At 40.3% G+C, this 21,957-nt stretch overlaps 2 protein-coding genes across 3 annotated transcripts in view; both read right to left on the bottom strand.

Moving 5' to 3' along the window:
• Positions 1 to 1,639: 1,639 nt before the first annotated feature.
• On the bottom strand, positions 1,640 to 11,028 carry LOC307019135 (solute carrier family 22 member 4-like). 2 transcript variants are annotated; one of them, XM_079649777.1, is made up of 11 exons: positions 9,859 to 9,997; positions 8,516 to 8,717; positions 7,470 to 7,573; positions 7,226 to 7,380; positions 6,736 to 6,907; positions 5,803 to 5,929; positions 5,035 to 5,135; positions 4,691 to 4,905; positions 3,997 to 4,179; positions 3,486 to 3,621; positions 1,640 to 1,796 (listed from the first exon to the last, which is right to left on the bottom strand). In XM_079649777.1, the coding sequence occupies exons 2-11, from the start codon at positions 8,657 to 8,659 to the stop codon at positions 1,718 to 1,720; spliced, it is 1,416 nt and encodes a 471-aa protein (XP_079505903.1). In that variant the 5' UTR covers positions 8,660 to 8,717; positions 9,859 to 9,997; the 3' UTR covers positions 1,640 to 1,717. The 2 variants fall into 2 exon arrangements, with proteins under 2 accessions (XP_079505903.1, XP_079505902.1); XM_079649776.1 differs by lacking the exon at positions 8,516 to 8,717 and having other exon boundaries at positions 9,859 to 11,028.
• A 6,013-nt stretch (positions 11,029 to 17,041) lies between these two features.
• LOC307019146 (organic cation/carnitine transporter 2-like) overlaps positions 17,042 to 21,957 on the bottom strand; it is a 38,814-nt gene continuing 33,898 nt past the window's right edge. The window contains exons 5-7 of the mRNA XM_079649794.1: positions 17,657 to 17,839; positions 17,349 to 17,477; positions 17,042 to 17,119 (exon numbers count right to left, since the gene is read on the bottom strand). Coding sequence (XP_079505920.1) covers positions 17,085 to 17,119; positions 17,349 to 17,477; positions 17,657 to 17,810 — 318 coding nt within the window. The 5' untranslated portion in view covers positions 17,811 to 17,839 and the 3' untranslated portion in view covers positions 17,042 to 17,084. The remainder of the gene's footprint in view (positions 17,120 to 17,348; positions 17,478 to 17,656; positions 17,840 to 21,957) is intronic.

Raw genomic sequence — 21,957 nt, forward strand, 5'->3', positions numbered from 1 at the left:
ATAAAAAGGATAGTGCGAGATACACCAAAAGGTTTTTATTTTCTTTTATTTATTTTTTTAAAATATAGAAGGAAAACATTTAAAAGTGAAAGCATGGTGCCGCCAGTTTACTCTTAAATGGCGTTACTTTTAAAAGCAGCCTCTGGTGATGCACTGATAAAAGTGTTATTGTGCTTTCCAGCAATTTGTGTATATTATTTCTTACACCATGTTACATTAAAATGTTATTGAGAAAACTGGGAAATTGTAGGAATAAATACCAGCAGTCACAAAATAGGCTCTCCGGTGTTAAACAAGTGTCCACTGGATTTTTGCTGATAAACAATTATAAGGTGTCATATAATTAAAGACAAATGTATTATATTTGACTTGGTATCAATCTACCTGAATGAATGAGATGACAACACATGTTTCATGACTCCAATATCTGTGCTAAAACATGCATTATCTTTATGTCTCATTGAATCTTGTTATGATGGATTCACATGCAGTGATCTGATACTTAACCATTTATAAAGGCTATTTGAAGAAAATGCTTTCACAAACACAACGAAGCTCCTCAATCTTAATTATAATACATATAAACATGGGCGTCACAGCCATTATATGAGGGTGGGACAAGTCCCCCCCCCCACCTTTTAAATGATTATTTTAGACCCCCCCACTTTTACTATGCGGAAAGTCCGTGCATCGGTCTATCCACTCGCCGTTCTCTGTAGAGTGCCGTGTCAGTGTTTCATTATCAAATCCATTCCACTTGCTTATTGAGAGAATGCCCAAATCAATGAAATTCCGTACCACGTTTTCACTATTACTTTGTGCCAAGGCAGATTCTCAGAGCCGTACACATGGGCCGTACACATGCTGCGTTTTTTGTGTAGCTGTGTCTTTAGTTCTACAATTATGCGCGCAGTTTCCCCGCTGCGATCGGCTGAAAACAAGCGTGCTCCACTAGCACCGGCTATAAGGTGATGTTATTAAAGAGGTGGAGGGAGAGTCCTCTCCTGTCAGACTGAGAGGCTGATAACTACAGCTCAGGGAGGTAAAGGATTCTCTGAGTGTTTAGATAGTTCACTTTAGTCTAAGTAGTGGGTCTCAAACGGTTTGGTAATCATTTATGTAAATAAGTATTTCCAAGGCACACCTTTATATGATCATTATAGTTATAAAAAATAAGAGAATAACAGGTATGAAATAATTCCAACTCATACTATAGGACAGTAACACAAAAATACAGTTTAAAAGGGGAGTGATTTGTAAAATATGCATAAAGAAAAAGTAAATCTGTTTATAGTTCTGTTTCATATGGGTGTTGAGAGATGTATCCATAGATTTAGTCCCTAATTTTGCTCTCAAAGTGCAGCAGATTGATGTTTTTAACTTCAACATTTAAAAAAAAATCTTCCCGGGGGAACATGCCCCCGGTCCCCCATAGAGGAGGTGAGGTCCACCACCTGCCCACACCCCCTGTAAAATTGTCCCACCCACATTGAGGATGCCACGCCCATGCATATAAACATGCAGCCTTCAATTTCCTGTGTCAAAAATGTTCAATTTATAAAAATGGCTTGATATCGTGCTTCACAATAAGTTAGGTGGACATTTCAGAGAATAATACATAACAGAATCACACACAATACATTATAAAAGTAACTTTATTTAAAACAACATCTTATTGAGAAATCATGTGAGTATAAAGAAAAAATACAAATCACAACTATAACCGTGATTCTTTATTCTGATAATCAGTCGCGCTCTCTCCATTTTCCTCTTCTTTTGCTTTCTTCCGTCTTCCCCTGTTTAAACATTAACAGAAGATTTAGTAACAGTTTAACAGTAGTGCAATTAAAGGTCATGTTGGACTTTACATTTCTCCTGACACTTCAAACAGTCTTGTGCTGCATGTGAAAGAGCACAAAGCTTTCAAACGTGCAACATGCATCATACACTGTAACTGTATACTGTAAATAACAGCAATATAGTAACCAATTTCGACGTCTATTTGCTCTTCATTGAAGATAAAAGCAATCAAAAAAAATACTTGAACGTGTCATTGGCTCACAACTAAAATCCCCCCTCAGCTCCAACCACCTCTTTGAGCCATTTCAATCCGGTTTCCGATCAAAACACAGCACCGAAACAACTCTTCTGAAAATCACAAACGACCTCCTCCTCTCCTCTGACTCCGGCAACTTGAACATCCTCATCCTCCTCGATCTCACCGCAGCATTCGACACCATCAACCACACCATCCTGCCGTCCCTCCTCGAATCATCACTCAACATCACCGACACTGCACTCTCCTGGCTGAAATCCTACCTCACCGACAGACATCATTGTATCAAAATCAATAACTGCACCTCCTCCACTGCTCCTCCGTCTATCCCCCCACCCCCCTCACATCCGCAACCTCGGAGTCATCTTCGAGTGTCAGCTCAAATTCAATCACCACATCAATCACATCACCAGGACCGCCTTTTTCCACCTCAAAAACATTACCCGTCTCCGCCCACCACTCTCCTCCTCTGCTGCTGGAACCCTGATTCACGCATTCATCACATCACGAGTCGACTACTGCAATAGCGTCCTCTACGACGTGATGGATGGATGGATGGATGGACTTTTATTAATCCCCGTGGGGAAATTATTTCTCTGCATTTGACCCATTTTAGTGTTAGGAGCAGTGTGCTGCCATTTTAAACGGCGCCCGGGGAGCAGTGTAGGGAACGGTGCCTTGCTCAGGGATACCTCGGTAGCACTTGGTCTTGCCGGGACTTGAACTGGTGACCTTCCAGTTGGCAAGCCAAGTCCCTATCAACTTCGCCACCACCGCCCTGCATACCATCCAACCTCCTCAATAAACTCCAACATATCCAGAAAAATGCTGCCCACCTCCTCACCCACACCCGCTCCCGAGACCACATCACTCCCGTTCTCCAGAACCTCCACTGGCTCCCTGTCCGTCAAATAATCGACTCCAAAGTCCTCCTGATTACTCACAAAGCCCTCAACAACCAGGCCCCCCCCACCTACCTCACAGACCTGCTGCACCACCACACCCCCTCCCGCAGCCTCCGCTCATCAGAAGCCAACTGCACTGACCTCAGCACCTTCAAAAAACTTACAAAAATTCACCTCTTCAATCTGGCTTTTAATGTGTGACTTTTTTTGCATTACTTGATTTTAATTTGACTTTAACTATATATATTTATTTGTTGTTCTTTCTTTTCACTATATCTGTAAAGCATCTTTGAGCACCTGTAAAAGCGCTAACAAAATAAATCTATAATTAGTATTATTATTATTATTATTATTATTATTATTATCATTATTAATCAGTGATAGTGGTATAAAGAGTTTTCCCTTAACTATGATGATACAGAATCTTAATGTGATCAAGAGGAGATGTGTATAAAGAAACACTGTGACGAGTAGACATGCAGTATGTGAGTAGTGCAACTTGCTGTAGTGTAGTGTAAGCTCACCCGCATATCGGCTGCATTTGTGCCATGGTTTCTGGTAAAAGCTTTCCAAAGGTTTCTGGCAGCAGGAAACACAAGAGGGCCCCACAAAGGGCAAACCCACCCATCAATATGTATGGTAATGCCTTGTTGTATTGTCCTTTAAAAAAGCAGAAAATACCACAATAAAAACAAGGAATGACTCATTAAACAAATATAATACTTGTACGACTGTGTGTATTGTAATTGAGAGGAAAAAAACTATAACGGTTCTATGCTTTCTGAACAATTATTTTTGAGAGAATAAAAAGAAAAAAACTTGTTTCAGCACATTTTCAGCAAACTAAAGCTTGAAGTAAAGACAAGAGACCAAGGGCGTTCTTAATGCAGTAGGGCTTCAATTAAAGATGTCGATTTTTAAACTTTTCTTTTATTGAAATGTCAAAAAAGTGAACAATAGTGATTCACAAAGGTTGATTAGAAAGAAATGCCCTCACACTTGCTAAATGCTCAAAATATAAAATGTATTACTTACCCAGGTAAATGATAAAAGGGGAGATGATGGTTCCAATGCGAGCAGCCATGGAACAGCAGCCCATCGCTGTGTTTCTGATGACGGTGGGGAAGAGCTCCGATGAGAACGTGTACACCACACAAAATGCAGATGTCATGCCAAATTTGCCCAAAATCTCCAACAACACAGGCACAATCTCTGAATCTATAAAAGGCAATAAGAAGAAGAGGCATATGAAATATACGATACACCACATCTAAAGCCCATTAAATTAGCCTTGTCTTTCCTTCTGACTTTGAAAATTATATATTTTAATTGTTTTACTATAGTCCAATACTTTTATCCCCAGCAAAACTAATGAAATTCTTAACAGTCTAAGCTGTACAATTTGGATCTATTTGGATCCTAAGAGTGTACGCTGCTTGTGATTCGTCCTCGGAATGTCGCCACACAAATCAAATTTATAACACTTTAAATGCAAGGGTTGATCATTGTTTGATCTCAATTGGCAAAAATGACTTAACAGACGTTTATATAAATACACATTGTAATAGAAGGTGGTATTTTTCTTTTATATATATATATTTAAAATCACAACTGTTGTTAACCAGAACTATGTACATGTTGTTGTTCATGTTATGCTTCCGAGATTTAGCATTCCGTCCATTAAGTGTGACAGAACAGTTGTATTCATCTATAGAAAGCAAAGTATTACCTGTTGGGATGATGTGAACACAGAGGATCATCACACCTCCGAGGAAGAGTGTAGAAGATTGGCACAAGTGCCTGGAGCAGTATTGGAGCAGTAACAAGGCTATTATGTAAGCCGGCACTTCTACTAAGCCAGACAGGAAGCAGTTGAAAAAAGGGTCGCCGTGCAGGTTTGAAGTGTTGAGGACTAAAGCGTAATAGCCGATGGTGACAACAATCCTGCAGAGACATTCAAGATAACAAATCGAGTACATATAGGATGGGAGACACACATTTGGGATGGATCTGTAATATTTACATTGTTTTGTAGAGTGATTTTTTTTTTTTTTTTTAAGATTGTAGACGTACCACAGCATTGAGCACAGCACTGTAATGGAGAACATATTGCAGCTGCTCACAATAACTGAAAAGTTGTATTTCTTGTCTTTCCTAGACATTGCATCATCAATCTTGGAAAAAGAAGAAAATACATTTGCAACAATTTAAAAAATCAAATCCTAAACTGTGAAAATAGCCCTGCCACTCATGTAACACACATTTGACACCGGCAGTTTTTAAAATAAAAAACTTGGATGTTAGAATCAGTCAAATGTAGTTGAGTAAAAAGTACAGAATTCACAATACAGAATAGTATATTGAGTTGATACTTGACTACAATTACCATAGTGGAATTGCTGACCTGAAATGCAATACTCTCAAGACATGGACTTAAAATCACACTGTACATTTTACATTTACATCCAATGTAATATTTAATATTCCATTCCTTATATACTTTTATGTATATATATATATATATATATATATATATATATAATATCCTGCTTTATATTTATATGTATATCTACTTTTTAATGCTATTTTATTGCTATTGTGATGACATTTTAGAATGTTTATTTCTTTACATTTTTATTGTACAATGCCATGCATTTCTATGCTGCTGCAACACAAACATTTCCCAACTTGGGATCAATAAAGTACTTCTTATCTTATCTTACAACAGGAAGACTATGCTATGTAAAAAACACAATAAGTAAACTCTTTTTACTTTTACTAACATTCTGAGTCAGGAATGGTTTATTTGTATAACTTGTTAAAAATAAAGTAGCAGCTTACCTCAGCTTGTGTGAAAATGGCCTTTGGAGGCTCCACATTGTTGCTCTTAGCGGCTCCTATCAGTATGGCCTCCGCCTCCTCCACTCTGCCCTGAGACAGCATCCAGCGAGGAGACTCTGGGACTAACCTGCAGAACAGGGAAACAACAATATCATTACATTTACATACATAGTTCTTAATATACCATTTGGACTAAATGCAAAACATTTTGACAATTTTTACCAATAAGATCAAAGCATATGGAGATAAATTAGCTATTTCAGAAAAGAAAGCCTTAGTGATGAATAACTAGTTGGTTTAGCAAACACACATCTGGTCGATCACCACTGTATCTCAGGAACATGCTTCTTTCTTAAAGTGTCTACTTACAAGTTCCTTTCAATATAAATGTGTTCTAACCATGCAAGCAACGTACGTTTTCTGTATGAGAGAGCAAGCTTTAATACAATACATAGAAATTACTTAATAGGGATCACCATGAGTTTATACTGTTTAACAGCACTTTTTTGGCTACATATACAAACTTATTTATTGATAAATACAATGATAAATTGACCCTGTTCTCTACCAATGTTTTCAATGTTTTGAATGGGACGCAGTGTTGTTACTGCTATCTATGAACATCTGAACAGTTTGCAGGAGATATGCTCCTGTTTATATGCTTTGTTGACGAACGCTTACACAAGCTGATCGTTTCTGTTGATCAGAAGTAACACATATGAGAGCAAATAAGATGTATGAGGTAAATGCAGTTACATTTCGTGGCTGATCCGCAAAGTGCAGAAAGGATTGCTTCAACCACAGACTGTCAAAAAGCTCTTAGACTTTTATTTCATTCAGAGCTGCTGTTGAAGGTCAGTGTTCTACAGACACTACACATTCTGAAAGTGTTGGATGCAGACCTGATGTTAAATGTCCCTCCTTAATTCTTACCACCATATTGGGACGTAGATCAGTCCAGAGGCAGCCATGGGAATCAGCAGCATCCGCCAATCACGGAGGAAGTAGGCTACAGCTGGCATAGCCAGGTAACCCATGGCTGAGCTCATAAACACACCCATGGAGCAGAAGATCACTCTGGACTTTGGGCTTAGTATTTCAGTTCCTGTACCAAAATAAATGAGAGCATATCAATAACAACCTGAGACTGGAGTTCCTGAGTGATTTTGCCAGTCAGTTCTATTCGGGGACTTTATGTGAGATCAATAGCCAAGTAATTGAATCACTACATTGATCTGTGTTTTGAAAGCTTGCATTACACACTTGAATACACCAACGTTTTTTATCTTAGGCCCCAATACGTTTTGAATCACAAACTTGTGTTTACTTTTACCTACCAGGTTAGAGAGGTCAACATGACATCTACAAACTTCTCAAGCAGTATCAAATATAACATGTTCCAAATCCTGACTTGAAAACATACCTAGCACAAATGCAATGGTATAGTTGGAGAACCCGCCAGCACCAACAAAGAAGAAAATGAAGCAGAAGATCTCCCAGTTTGGAGAGAATATCTGTGCAGTGATCGCCACTGTCTGAAGAATCATCATGAGAAAGAGGGCTGGCTTCCTTCCATACCTGTGAATGAAATACAGTTTAGTGAGTTAGTAACTTCAATTCTAATATTATAATTGATTGTTAAAGTATTCAGACTATGAAGTACCTACCTGTCAGAGATCTGGCCTGAGATAAATGCTCCCACTAGCACACCGATGTAATTGATCGAGGTAGACAGTGGAAGTTTGTACTTATTTTCACACACCAAGTCCCACTGCAAACACAACACGTTTTCTTTAGGGCATAGCTGTGTGAAAATGAGTCACCTCTATTTCATATGCGTCCCATTTTTATGATAACTAAGACACAGTTTAATCACATTTATAAACTGTACAATAACCAAATGTATATCATATAACAGCAGTGTATAATAGCAGTGTACGCCAGAGTATTTTTGTTGGGTAATCTATGGTAGGGCTAACCCATACAGTGGTGGGGCTCAAGTCAGTATTTGCAATACATACACGCTCCCCTTGGCAGTGAAACGCCACGCGTGAGGTTTAGATTATTTCCCTGTCTTAATCCAAATTCAACCGTATGAAATAAAAAGACACATTTGTCTTGTAGTAAATAAAAAGGGCGTCCTGGAGCCAATTCTGCAATTTCCCCACAGGTGAAAGAGTTGACATGCTGAAAACCCAAACCCTGCAGGGGGTCTGGGGGGATTCTCCCCCAGGAGATTTTTTGAAATACTAACATAAAATACACATTCTGGTACTCTCTTGAGAAGAAAAATAAATAAATCTATTACTACACGACATATTTAAAAAAATGAATGCCATTTTAGTTTTGTGTTACTTTGTTCTGAAAGCTGAATTATTACATTACATTACATTACATTGCATTTAGCTGACGCTTTTATCCAAAGCGACTTACAATAAGTGCATTCGACCAGGAAGATACAACCTTGAAGAAAACAGAATCATATAAGTACATCAGGTTTCATAGAGCCAAACAATTAAAGTGCTACTCAACTGGCTTTAGATAAGCCAGCCCTTTATTAGTATATAAGTGCTTTGTTAGTAATTTAATCGCTCGAAGTGGAGTCTAAAGAGATGAGTTTTCAGTCTGCGCCAGAAGATGTGTAAGCTTTCTGCTTTCCTGATTTCAATGGGGAGATCATTCCACCATTTTGGAGCCAGGATAGCAAACCCACGAATTTTTGCTGATGGGAACTTGGGTCCCCCTCGCAGTGCGGGTGCAGCGAGCTGTTTTGCTGATGCAGAGCGGAATGCACGTGCTGGGGTGTACGGTTTAACCATGTCCTGGATGTAGGAAGGGCCAGATCCATTCGCAGCATGGTACGCAAGTACCAGTGTCTTGAAGTGGATTCTAGCAGTTACCGGCTAGCAGTTCTGCTGCTCCTCACAGAGAGAAGAGGGAAGAGGGAAGAGGCTGTGTGAATTACTTTACATTGTGGATAAGGGTGGATAGCCCCCATTGTTCTGTGTGTCAAAATGAAAGACAGCCCACACACCTATCAATCATCAAACCGTGGGGTCTTATTTCGTTGTATCGATGTACATAGAGATGTACTACAGCAAAAGTATTCTCCGTCGGGACTTCCAGCAACAACACCACGCCGTTATCTTGATTCTGATTGGCCAGAAGACATTATCAAAGATGTTCTATTGAGAAGACGATCACTACGTGACAAAAGTTTTGAAAACCGTTTCTAGTCTTCGGGTATTTCCAGACAAGTGGCTACTGAAATCAATATTACTATGCTGTCTGTGCAATTTACTCCTCGCGAGTTGGCGGACTTACTTTAACATCATTTTTCATGGTGGGGCTAAGGTGGGGCTAAGCCATTTGTTGGTATGGCTGTAGCCTACCCCACCCTGGCGCTGCCACTGTATAACAGTAGTAATATTCAAAGCAGAAGAAGTAGCTGATGCAAAATATCAAACAAATATAAATGTTATTATGAGTAATATTGGCCGCAACAACACACAACAGGTAACTTTTGTGTGAGCATCATTATAAGCAGCAGTCGTAGTAATCACATTGTTGTAAACTTAAATTATAATAATTATTCTTCTTTTGTTGATTCTAGCTACTTATAGCTTACTGAAAACTAGACTAAGTGATGAAACGGGAACACAAAAATTACACTTCAGAGCTTTGAATTGATGTCAGACACTGAAGATTAATTGAAAGTTACAGCTGTAGACTTGACAAAAACATTTTCTGAGACACCATATTGACACAGCCTCTGCCAAAACCAACTCTGACGTTCTCCTATGTCACTGACATGCTGTGGTTAAATGCCAAGCACAATGAAAGGGCCTTCCTTATCACACCGGTAACTCTCCAAAGGCCGTTTGCCTGTGTTTGGAAAGAGAATTCAGAGGAGAGCAAAAAGCTAAAACGATTAGAACATGAAATGGCCATATGAATAATTCCCTATCATACATAACAAATGATATGACCATTTCTCTGTGGAAACCACGAAAACACGCTCAAAGGGAACATAATTGATGACTTATTATCACTCACCTCTGTGACAATGGTTGACTGGTAGATTTCTTTGCTGTATGTCCACCCATCCAGACACTTCTCCAGAGGAATTTCACTCACATTTACATCCACATTTGGGATGATATTATGCTGAGAGTAGTTTCTGACAATGTCCAGGTTAAGTCTTGAGCAAGAGCTGCTCTTTGAGATGCCATCAATCATTTCCAAAGGGATCGTCTCATTTCTCCACACCTCGCTGATACTGTAGTTATCAGGAATAAAGCACTTGTGTGGAGGGGTATCACCTACAAATACGATATAGGCGCCAATAAATCCATTCGGCAGGATGCTGAATGCCATTGCTAAGAAAATCCTTAGCTGAAAGGGTCCCCAAGATCCAAGAAAAGACGCGATTGTGTCATAATCTCTAATTTCCGAGTTGTCCATTATCTCACCAAAGTCATTGGCATTTAAAAAAGGAAAAAGGTAAGCAGACACTGAGTAAATACTGATAGACGCAAGAGAGTGTGCTCTACTGCACACACTTTCTACATATGAGCAATTAAGCTGAGTTCACGCTTTTTATGGCAGTGTGACCTGAGCTGGAGTTACACACTAATCTGGGTTTGGTTTAACAACGTGTTATTGCAGCCTTGCATATTTCACCATATCAAACGTCGTGGCATAGACATAATAACCAAAGTTATTGAAACTATGTGAATTTTTTCCACTTGTATAAACACAACGCCTTTTATAAACAATAATGCATAACCTTAATGGCTAAATGGTTGAAATAAGTAAAAGGTTCTATACATCGTAGGGTTTCTAAATGTGTTGTGCTACAAAATTATTTCAAATATAAGTAAGTTTAATTTGGATGTATTCTATCAAACTCAAGTAATAAGAACATTTGAGTAATATTATCAAATATAATGTAAGGAAAAGAATCCTTGACAGGGGAGTTAATCATTGCCAAGCAGAGGTTAAACAATAACCAAACCAGACATTTTATTTCCAATGATTATGGTTTTGGTTTCGAGATAAAGCAGTTCTAAATTACTTCGGCACACATTTTGTGGTCAACAATAAACTTACGAGGGCCAGTGAGTTTATTTAGTCATTTTTATTTACTGCTTAATATAGAGTATATAACATAAAAATGCTTGAGATTCATCCGAATGTTTAAAGATGTCTTCAGATCACACTCAAAACCGCTTTTTGGAATAATAGTAGTTATATTCATCCCGCTTTCGTCTCATTAGTATGCATAAAAAAGTGACAGGTCACACCTCCCCCCATTATACAAATGAGCTAAGTCCCGCCTCCCCTTTGATCGAGGTGTGAGATCTCAAGTAGGTGTGATATCCCAAGTAGGTGTGAGATCCGTCAATAGGAGGGGGGTGATGTGTATTCACAGGTGTGAAAAGCCCCCACTTTTGCGCCTTATGGTGTATAATAAAAAAAAAAAAAAAATGCTGTTTCAATCACATTAGTATGCACAAAAAGTGACAGGTGGGCCCGCCCCCGTGTGTCTGTGTGTGTGTGTGTGTGTGTGTGTGTGTGTGTGTGTGTGTGTGTGTGTGTGTGTGTGTGTGTGTGTGTGTGTGTGTGTGTGTGTGTGTGTGTGTGTGTGTGTGTGTGTGTGTGTGTGTGTGTGTGTGTGAGGGTCTCCCCTAACCCCTGCTGTGGACCGGGGCTACATCAAATCTTATTTTAGCCCCTAAAGAAAAAGCCCACCATAAACATAATAATTAAAAATAGTATTGATGTATGTTACCACTTTCCTTCTTCATCAGACAGCGGGGTGACTGTGTGAGCCTGGCCCTGCCCCCTCCTCCCCCCTTCCTGCCATCTTATCACTAGACAGAGGGGGGAGGGATTTTAAAAACACTTACCTTACACTTGTATTTGTTCTCTCTAAAACAGTGTCTGTAAAGGTGGGGGAGACTGTCTCCCCTCTTCCTGCCATCTCTCTCTGTTTCTGCTGATGTGTAAAATATACAAAATAACGTTTTATATACTTACTCTCTTGTTAAAAGGTTATGAAGTTTGCAGCGTAAGCCAGCCATCAGTGTTCTAGTTTTAAGGTTTTGCATACCTCAAAGTGTGTCTAAAAGTATCTTGGCAAGAGAAAAAAGCCAAAATCCGCCTAGGCCATTAAAAAGAAACCGAATTCCACGTTTTACAAATGAACAGACACAAATGCAGACTTGACTACTTGGCAGTTGATTAAAGCAGATTTGTCCGTTCTCATCTCTCAAAGGTTTGGGTCCTGTTCAACACTGGGTACAGAAATATATTCAATATACAGTCATTTGTACGTAAAGATTTTTTAAGTTGTAAGCACTTAGAAATATGCATTTGATTGCATTTAAAGTGGCTGTAGACAACTTATCATAATGAAGTAGTTGATTGCACAAATTTGGAATGGATGTAAAATAAAGACGACATTAGCATTTAAATTGGCTCCCTATAAGACTTGCTTTCTCTATGAAATTATGTCTGGCTCTGAGTAGTGTTCTCCCTTTCACAATAAAAGCCCAAACACAATACTTTCTGAATCACTGCAGGAAGTAATGTGCTAAAATGCAAATACAAATAGCTTACAGTAGCTCCCAATTAGTTGAACAATTGGAAAACCGCAAGGACTGTGGAAACACCTACTGGCAAAGGATTGTGGATGCAAATTATGCAAAGAGGAAGAAAAAACATTCTATCTAAAGCTATATAACACAATCTGCATATTGACAGTATGAGTACAACAAAAACAGTATGCATGTTGATGCAAACGACGATGTTCAGTAAACGATCAATCAAAATCGAAGGATCCAATGTATTTTTAAATGGAGCAGAAATAGAACTAGTCTCCCAGTGCAAGTATCTTGAACAGGGAGTGTCATATTGGACTCGCACTTGACTTTTAAGAAACATATCCAGAAAGTATCCAATACCATTAAATTCAACTTGCAACATTTTAAACAAATTAGACCTTTTCTTAACTGTCAATGCTGCAAAGTCATACCTCCACTGTATGATTCTATCCGACATTGAATACTGTTTTACAAACTGGTCGTTTGCTTGTGCCACACACCTGAAACCCATAGAACAGCTGTTCAAGAGAGCTATCCAGGTGTTTGACAGAAAGCCATAGTCATACCAACACTGTACCATCCTTGAAAATCACAATTTCTTGAGTTTTTGACAATTTTAAGTCTTTTAAAAGTATGTGTTTTTTTAAAATAATATTTACATGGGCTGGCCCCCCTCCCCTTGGGTGAATTCACCCACAGAAAACACACTGGACGCAGCACTAGGTCAGAAACCAGAGGAGACTGTGAAGTCCATCACAGACGGACCACCTTTGGACAAAATGTCCTCTCCATTAAAGGCAGCTCATTGTGGAATAGCCCCCCAGCTGAGGTACGGGATTGTCCCACTCTCAATAGTTTTAAAGGTCAACTTAAAGAATGGTTGAGCAACAAACAGACGTGTAATCACCGCTAAATAAATGCACTTTAACACAGGGGTATCTCCTCTTGCACTTTAACACAGGGGTATCTCCTCTTGCACTTTAACACAGGGGTATCTCCTCTTGCACTTTTATGTAGCGCTTTTTATCTTATCTTGCACTTTATATATCATAGCTGCTACATTGTACTGCCATGTGGTAAATGCTTGTATGCTGCTCATGCTCTTTCTGCATATCATGTATTTATTTTTGCTGTATATATATAAATGTCATGTTCTTATATGCTGTATGTGACGGGACTATAGATGGAAATTAGCTCAAAGCTAAAATCCGGCTCATTTACACTTGTAAGCATTATTTTTGTTTTAAAGTGTTCATCAATGTGCACTAAGGTAGCCCTGAAGAAAATTAAACATTAAAATATGTTATCGATGTCCCCATTCCCAGTTTGTTTTGGGAATAATTGCGATGTTTACTATGTTTTGGTAGCTCTTAACAAAACAGAATCTTTGTAAAAGACTGCGACTCTAAAAGGCAAGTTTGTGATTTTAACACTGTTTCGATGAAACAATGCAGTCTCGATAACTTGACTTGACTAACATTCCTTTTCTAAATATATGTTTTTTAGATGCTTTACTTTGATTTCTTTCATGTTATTTTAACACAACATTACTTTTTTCATATTTTTCAACATACTGTGATATTCTGTTTTTGTCTTTCTCTCCTTTTTCCATTATATTTTTGAAAAACTACATAGTGGTTTTTAGCAAAATACAACATGCAACTAATAAATTATACAATATTACGACTTTTTGCGATATTTTCAACACAATATACTTGTACCTTTTTTGTGGTTGTAGGGCTTCAAGATATTTTGCATAAACACGGTGTCATCTTTTCCTTGAAACTGACGTGCTGTCCGTTTTACAAAACAAGTTATTTTTCTGCTTCTTCATCCTCTGAATTTTCCTCCCCCGTCCCTCTTCCTTCAGCCAGCACAACAAGAATCAAGGTGGATCTGTGAAATGAAACACCTCTTCCCAAAGCGTGACTTCCCTATTGAGAGCATGCGTCTAGGGCAGTAGGGTCTAAACCAATTGGCCAGATATACTAACATGCAGAACGTACGGTATGTTTGAAGACTAACCATTTATCCAGTTCAAGCTGTCTTTAAGATGTGACATTGCGCTCTGACTATTTCCCTTAAAATGGTGACAAACTATTACTTATTCTTAAATTTGACCTCTTGCTGCTTGGTTGAAAATGATAGATGAAAAATAACTTTAAAAAAAAAGACTCAAACAGTGAGGGACATTATACTGGTGAAAAAACTCTCAATTCTACAGATGACTCCCCCCATTCAACGCAATAAGTCCCTCCCTCCACTCAGCAAAGCATCTAAAACTAAGGACCCCACTAAGACGACAGTTTGAAAACTAGCCATGGATCTGAGAAAAACCAAGTCTCCCCCCGTGAGTTGCAGCCAGGAACAAACTCCTGGACTACCATCATCACCACCATTCTGGACACCCAAATTTTGCAGTACTACTGCTGCTTATTTTGCTCCTTGGGCCAAGACGTCTCTGTTTATGGACACAGTGAAATCAGTGTTGGTTGATATTGTGGAGGGGGTGATGCATCGGTACAGAGAAGAAATATGCAACGGATGTCGAGTCATTCACCCCGGTCAGAGGCAACACGATTGTGTGAATGACATGCCCGATTTTTTCTTCAGAAACAATTACAACGCATTAATGAAAAGACTCTGGCTCACCGACTTCATTACTGAGATCGACCAGACTCTTATTGATAAAGAAATGTTCACGGATGATTGGAGGATCCAAGGCGCTTCGGAGGCTTTTCTGCACACTCTCAAAAATTGTAGACGCCTCAAGGAGAGACTTGAAAAGATCCATGCCGAGTTGGATGGAGAAGAAGAAGACTAATAACCTGCGGTTGATTGAAGCCAGGGATTTTTTCTTTTTCGATACATTGACTTTTTCTTTAAAGTAAAATAAAAATGGGGAACTACTATGCAAAACGCTCGGTATATATTGATCAGAATGTAGTCAATACCCTTTTAATAAGTGTGGTGATGAGGACGATTGAAAACAGAGTGAATAGTGATCCCCGTGTAAACAGAATGGCTGAAGTTTGTAAACTAGAAGACATTTTGGATATCGTTCGTTCTGGCAGTACTATTCCTGGTCATTGGGAAACGATTGTAAACGAAACATTTAAAGTAGTCCTGGAATCTTTGATTATTATGTTTATGGTGGGCTTTTTCTTTAGGGGCTAAAATAAGATTTGATGTAGCCCCGGTCCACAGCAGGGGTTAGGGGAAACCTTCACACACACACACACACACACACACACACACACACACACACACACACACACACACACACACACACACACACACACACACACACACACACACACACACACACACACACACACACACACACACACACACACACACACACACACACACACACACACACACACACACACACACACACACACACACACACACACACACACACGGGGGCGGGCCCACCTGTCACTTTTTGTGCATACTAATGTGATTGAAACAGCATTTTTTTATTATTTTTATTATTTTTTATTATACACCATAAGGCGCAACAGTGGGGGCTTTTCACACCTGTGAATACACATCACCCCCCTCCTATCGACGGATCTCACACCTACTTGGGATATCACACCTACTTGAGATCTCACACCTCGATCAAAGTGGAGGCGGGACTTAGCTCATTTGCATAATGGGGGGAGGTGTGTCCTGTCACTTTTTTATGCATACTAATGAGACGAAAGCGGGATGAATATAACTACTAATAATGCATCTAGTTTAGCAGTCACAGTTTAAAGTCACTGCCATATGGGAATAGGACATTATTTAATGGCATAACCATATAGACCAGTGCTAGTTTGCATGCCCCAGTAACTCCTAAAGGTATAACATGTTTCCTTTTCCAAAGTATTATGAACACCTTCCTGCTGGGAATCAATCCTCTACTATTTTTGTCAGTGCATGGTAGACTCGGACATACACCTAACGTTTTTTTTAATTTGATATATTTGGATACTAGTTCCAGCTTACAAGGTAAATTGTATTATAATTGATAAATGAGTTAGGTAATACATGTTGATTTTTGAGCTGTAGAGGTTGTATTTTGTTCCTTTTGGACAGAGCGAGGCTTGACTTTCTTGCTGACTTTTATTATGTATCATTCGGGCATGTGAGATTGTTTTTGTTCCCATATGTTCCCAGTGTGTCAACCACAGCATGCTCCAAACCTCTTTTTCACTGAAAGCAACAACGTTAACACATTGAGAAACAAACATTTAAGATAATTATTTATGTTTAAATAAAAAACAACTGATAATGGCATGGTGGTTTCCAATGTTTATATTTCAATCTCAAGTATTGTGTAACACAGACTCACATACCAATCAAACATGTACTTAAATTTCATACAAACATTTTAGAACCTAAACTTTTCTCTTAGAATTTTGCCCAAACTTTTTTTTCGAATTAGCAAGCAGCAACTGAGTACAAAAAAAACTGTTTATACAAAAGAAAAGAAAACAGAATAAAAAACTCTTGCCAGTGGACTTTTGAATCTGTCCGATTTCCAATTATTACTGTCAAGCAATATAAATGTATTTCTGTCTTTTTTTCTTTAAGGGAAATAAGTAACTGAGAACATATACAGAGTCTGCAGATCCTGACTCACCTCACGTTGTATGGGCAGGTTCTTCCTTCCTTCATTTTCTAAATATTTCCTTTTTTGCAGCCCATTACACAACCTGTAATCCAAAGAAAGACCAAGAAAAGCAGTTAAGAAACACAGCTACCACAAATATAGGGGGTTTCAAATATTTAAAACAGTTTCTTTGAGTGGCTAAAACGAGACGTACATTTTTGAAGAGAACCATAGCCTGCTAAAATAATGCATAGAATAATGATAAAGTCGATTCAAAATAAATATTGAATAGTGACATGAAAAACACAGGATTTTAAGTGGAATGAACTTACCCCTGACATTCCTGCATCTGCTCCACTGTTTCTGGAAAGTCTCTGTTGAGGGTCTCCAGAAGGAGAAGGCAGATGAGGAAATTGTGAGACTTCCCATGAGGATATAAGGAAGAGCCTTATTATAACTACCTGAAAATAAAAAAGGAGCAAAATTCTTCATTATAAAAAGACACCATTTTACTTATTTCAATAAATGTGTACATATCGCTGGTTTGAAAGCAGATTTGTTATGTTCTTTTGGACTCATAGAGAATGTCAATGCAGTGATGTCTTATATACATTGTGATATAATATACTCATCTTCTCACCTAAATATATGACATAAGGAGCTGTGATGCTGCCGATGCGTGCCGCAGAGGAGCACATCCCCATGCCCACGTTCCTGAGTACAGTAGGGTAAACCTCAGCAGTGTAAATGTAGACGATGCTGAAGGCCATGGTGAAGCCAAACTTTCCAGTCATTTCCAGTGCCAGAGCAACATATTGATGATCTGAGGAGGAGAAAGAGAGGATCTTGGAAGTGAGTTATGAATTAATTTTCAAATTTCTTTATTTTTTAAATACATTATCTATTAAAAAAGGGGTCACATGAAATCATCAAGTTTCTCCCAAGCCGAGCAAACAGAAGTCTGATGCATCAAAGAAATATAAATTATCTCAGTTGGGAATAACTAGCCAATCACTATCCAATATCAAAACAAGGAAGCACGAGGACAACAAATAGTTGTGTGGATAAACATGCTGGCTGCTAGACATGCTCAAACACATTCCATAGATCAAGAAAAGAAAAGCATGCATTCATGTGGGTTTTTGTGGTTTACAGATTAATTGCTAATCTCAACCTCAGGCTACCAGGGCTTTAACTGGGAACTTCTATTCATGTCAATACAGTACTTATCACTGTATACCCTTGTTGTTAGCCTTTTTCTTGGCAGACCGCACCATTTCACACCAATATGAAGGATTTGACAAATGAATGGTGGTCAAGCATAAAGCACATCTACTTTTCTTCCTTCTAGGAGAATACTGTCTTAAAGCAAACAGAGTGATCTATTACCAGCTTGTAAGCAAAACTGTAAAAACCTTTGTGGAAGCCTTTTTTTACCACCTTTGGTTAAAGACAAGAAACCTGAAGCCAAAACTCCCACCTGTGAGTGTTAAAGGTCGTAAGTACAGGATGAAATTTAACGGCACAGTGATCAACTGCATTTCCCACTACCATATAATAAGTCTGCAGTCTTGGTGGATAAAACACTGATTCCTGAATAAATTAATATTGGAACTATGTAATAGTCCTTGTCTTATATTTTAGGATAACATTACAAATCACAACATAGTGAAAGACTTTCCTAAAATACTTAAACTGCCATCAAGCCATATCAAATGTGACGTATATTCATGCAAAGATCTTGAGTATTAGACCCATAGGATTCTGGGTGACTACTATTTTTCCCTCGCACATTGTGCAAAAACATTGGTGATCATGCAGAAAACATGGGGCAGGTTTGTCTTGGTCCTTCATGGAGAACGCCCCCCATTCTGGTGCCTGATTCTGTTAGACAATCAAGGGTTTGATACTGATTCACTTTTGAATTGCTGACCCTACTGACAGAAAAAGCGAAGTTACGGTAGTTTCTTTCAAAGCAGCAACTGCAAAAGGGAGGGTTCTACATCGTATAGGCTTCGCCCTCTAAGGCTATCGCTATTGGGTAATCCCCTGCGCATGTGCAGCACTGAAATACTTTAATCCACGCCCACCTATGACATGGGCCCCACCTACGGACTCACTTCCGTATAAATAGGAAGGAGGCCCGACAATCTGCTCCAATCTTTCTTCAGCACTCCATAGCAGAAGCACTCTCAGGCACACTAAAAAGCAAAGATTCCTCTTCTAAAAAGCTTTGTTCCAATTATTAAGGTAAGTCAGGGCAGTGTTCGGGTTTGCCCTTCATGCCAAACTGGATACATTTTGAGTTACGACCGGCACTCACGGTGTGAGTCCTGCCTGGGATTGGAGCACGCAAACGTGGCTCTCACTCCCCAGGTGTTATGCACTCATTGTGTCCGTCTCCCTCTGGCCCACAATAGGCAGCAAGGCTCGTGGCATAAACCGGCTGTCTTTAAAACCTGTTGGTTAATAGACAGCACAGGTTTTTTTCCTCTGTCACAGAGGTGCCTCCTACACACGCTGAACACACCTCTGCTCACTCCTCAGCGGGTTTGAGTGTGAACGCGCCTCAATGTCCGGTTTATGAGCCTTCTCCTAAACGGCGACATGATGAGAGCGTGTGGAGGCCCCCTCGCAGCCTTTTCGGTCCGGGCCCCCCTTGGGTTGGTTCATGGGCAACGGCGGCGAGGGCTCTGGCGTGGCTCGTCACCATGACAACCACAGCACATCCAGAGCATGCACGCCCGCTATCAGATTATTACATAGAGTATTACTCAGAGTATTACTCAGAGTGACGGTGCGTGTGTTCGATGGACAGATGGATGATAATAAGCAGCAAGGCTCGCCGGTTAAGCCGGCTGCCGCTAGCCTGTCGGTTAGTAGGCAGCATGGCTCGCTGCATAAGCCCAGACACAGACATAGACGTTTCCTCTTCCTCAGACGTACCTCATACACACGGTCGTAGTGAGCCCACGAGGGCCATTATTACGCCTCGTGTGGACAGCACTTCACACACCTCCGCTCATCCCTCAGTGGTTTTGAGCGTGAACGCGCGGTTTACGAGCCTTCTCCTAAACGGCGACATAATGAGAGCCAGTGTGAAATGCAGCATGTGGAGGGCTCTGGCGTGGCTTGTCACCATGACAACCAAAACATATCCAGAGCATGTGCGCCCGCTATCAGAGTATTACTCAGAGTGGCGGCGCGTGTGTCTGATGGACAGATGGATGAGCAGGCTGATCCGCAGAGGGTACACTCTGCAGTTCGCCTCTTCCCCCCCCCCCCCCCCCCCCGCAGTTCAACGGGATACAGGAATCAATCCTGTAATGCCAGGAACAGTATCTTGCGTTCCTTTCAGAGCCGCAGGGGAATGAGACCCATCCTTGATCTGTCAGTGTCCAACAAGGAAATGGCTTTTTCACATGCTGACGATCAAACAGGTGCTGGAGTGTGTTCACCAGGGAGACTGGTTCATTTCCATAGACCTGAAGGATGCATACTTCCACGTAACAATCATCCTGAAACACAGCTAATTCCTGCGTTTCTCATTCTTGGCTCCACGCACTTTTTTTAAGTGTGTGGAGTAGAGATGTTAAGATTCACCGATTTGCATCGGTGCACCGGCATAAACGTTTAAGATGCGAGTGCACCGGGTGAAAGAGTGCACATCGGCTACAGTTTGGGTTGAACTCGCGATGCATCGATTGCGTAGCGTCTTTGCATTGGTAAAAAAACGATTCATTCATATAAAATCCCCTCATCTTGTCAACGCTCAGCAGAGACGATCTTTGATGTTTGCTTCGCCACTACGGAGGCCGAGTCTCAGTTATCAACACACACGGAAGTCGAGGAGAAAGAGAAACACAGCGCACCGAAAAATACCTACAAATCAAACGTTTGGCAACCCTTCGGATTGTTCATGAAAGACGGTCAACTTGAAAAATCGCTTGCAAATTGTTAACGATGCCGTGCTGCTTTAAAGTACACAAGTAGTCCGAGGAACTTAGCGAGGCACATAAAGAGGCGACATGGGGTCTGCGGCTGAAAAGAGAAACGTGAAAGTTAGACATATGAGTTAAATCACTCAGTGAGGTGTTCTGTCAGAGAGAGTGGTGTTTAGTTTACAGCAGGTGTTTCAAATGTATCGTTAATGTATCGTATCGTGGCAACGTATCGAGATGCGCATCGCATCAGCCTCAGTGATGGAGATGCACATCTCTAGTGTGGAGACAGCTCTGGAGCCGCTACACAGAATGGGGATGAGAGTGTTATTTTACCTGGACGACCTGCTGTTGCTGGCTCGCTCCAGGGAGAAAGTCGCTTTACAGACGGTACATCTCGTATCTTATCTGTCAAGCCTGGGTTTCATTTATAAACTGGAAAAAGAGCAGTCCTCTTCCCCCCCAGATTATCATTTATCTGGGAGTGGAATAAAACTCGAGAGCGCATCGACCCTGTGCGTCAGAAGAGATGCATGGTGTACATTCCTCCTTCCGTTGGTTTAAATTTAACCTACTGGAAAAATCTCCACGTCCTGTCAGTGGGGGTGCCCCTGGGCAGAATGACGTCACACACCTCGGTGTTCACAGACCCATCTCTCTCAGGGTGGGGAGGAATGTGCATGTCACAGGCGGTGGGGGGACAGTAGCCGGCTCACATGTCTCTCCACATAAACTTGCTGGAATTACTCTCCGTATGGAGAGTAATCCCTTCGCCCCGTTGCTGTACAATCAACATGGGTTGATTTGCACAGACGACAAAGCAGCGGCAGCCTACATCAATCGTCAGGCTGAACACAGCCAGGCGGCTGCTGTGCTGGGCGTGCACACACTTACTCTCTATCAGAGCACTGTATATTCCCGGCGAGTTGAACAGAGGGGCAGACCTCATGTCAAAGAGGAGGTCCTCGCCAGGGGGACTGGAGCCTCCATCCCGAACTGG

Source organism: Notothenia rossii (genome assembly GCF_949606895.1).
Source record: "Notothenia rossii genome assembly, chromosome: 9".
NCBI classification, from domain to species: Eukaryota; Metazoa; Chordata; class Actinopteri; order Perciformes; family Nototheniidae; genus Notothenia; species Notothenia rossii.

Bases quoted from the DNA above. Each gene is read 5' to 3' on its own strand.
- LOC307019135 (XM_079649776.1), bottom strand. From the start codon at position 10,266: ATGGACAACTCGGAAATTAGAGATTATGACACAATCGCGTCTTTTCTT. The intron at 7,381-7,469 runs GTAGGTACTTCA...TTTCATTCACAG, and splicing joins TCAGGCCAGATCTCTGACAG to GTATGGAAGGAAGCCAGCCC. The intron at 4,906-5,034 runs GTACGTCTACAA...ATGTCTCTGCAG, and splicing joins GTGCTGTGCTCAATGCTGTG to GATTGTTGTCACCATCGGCT.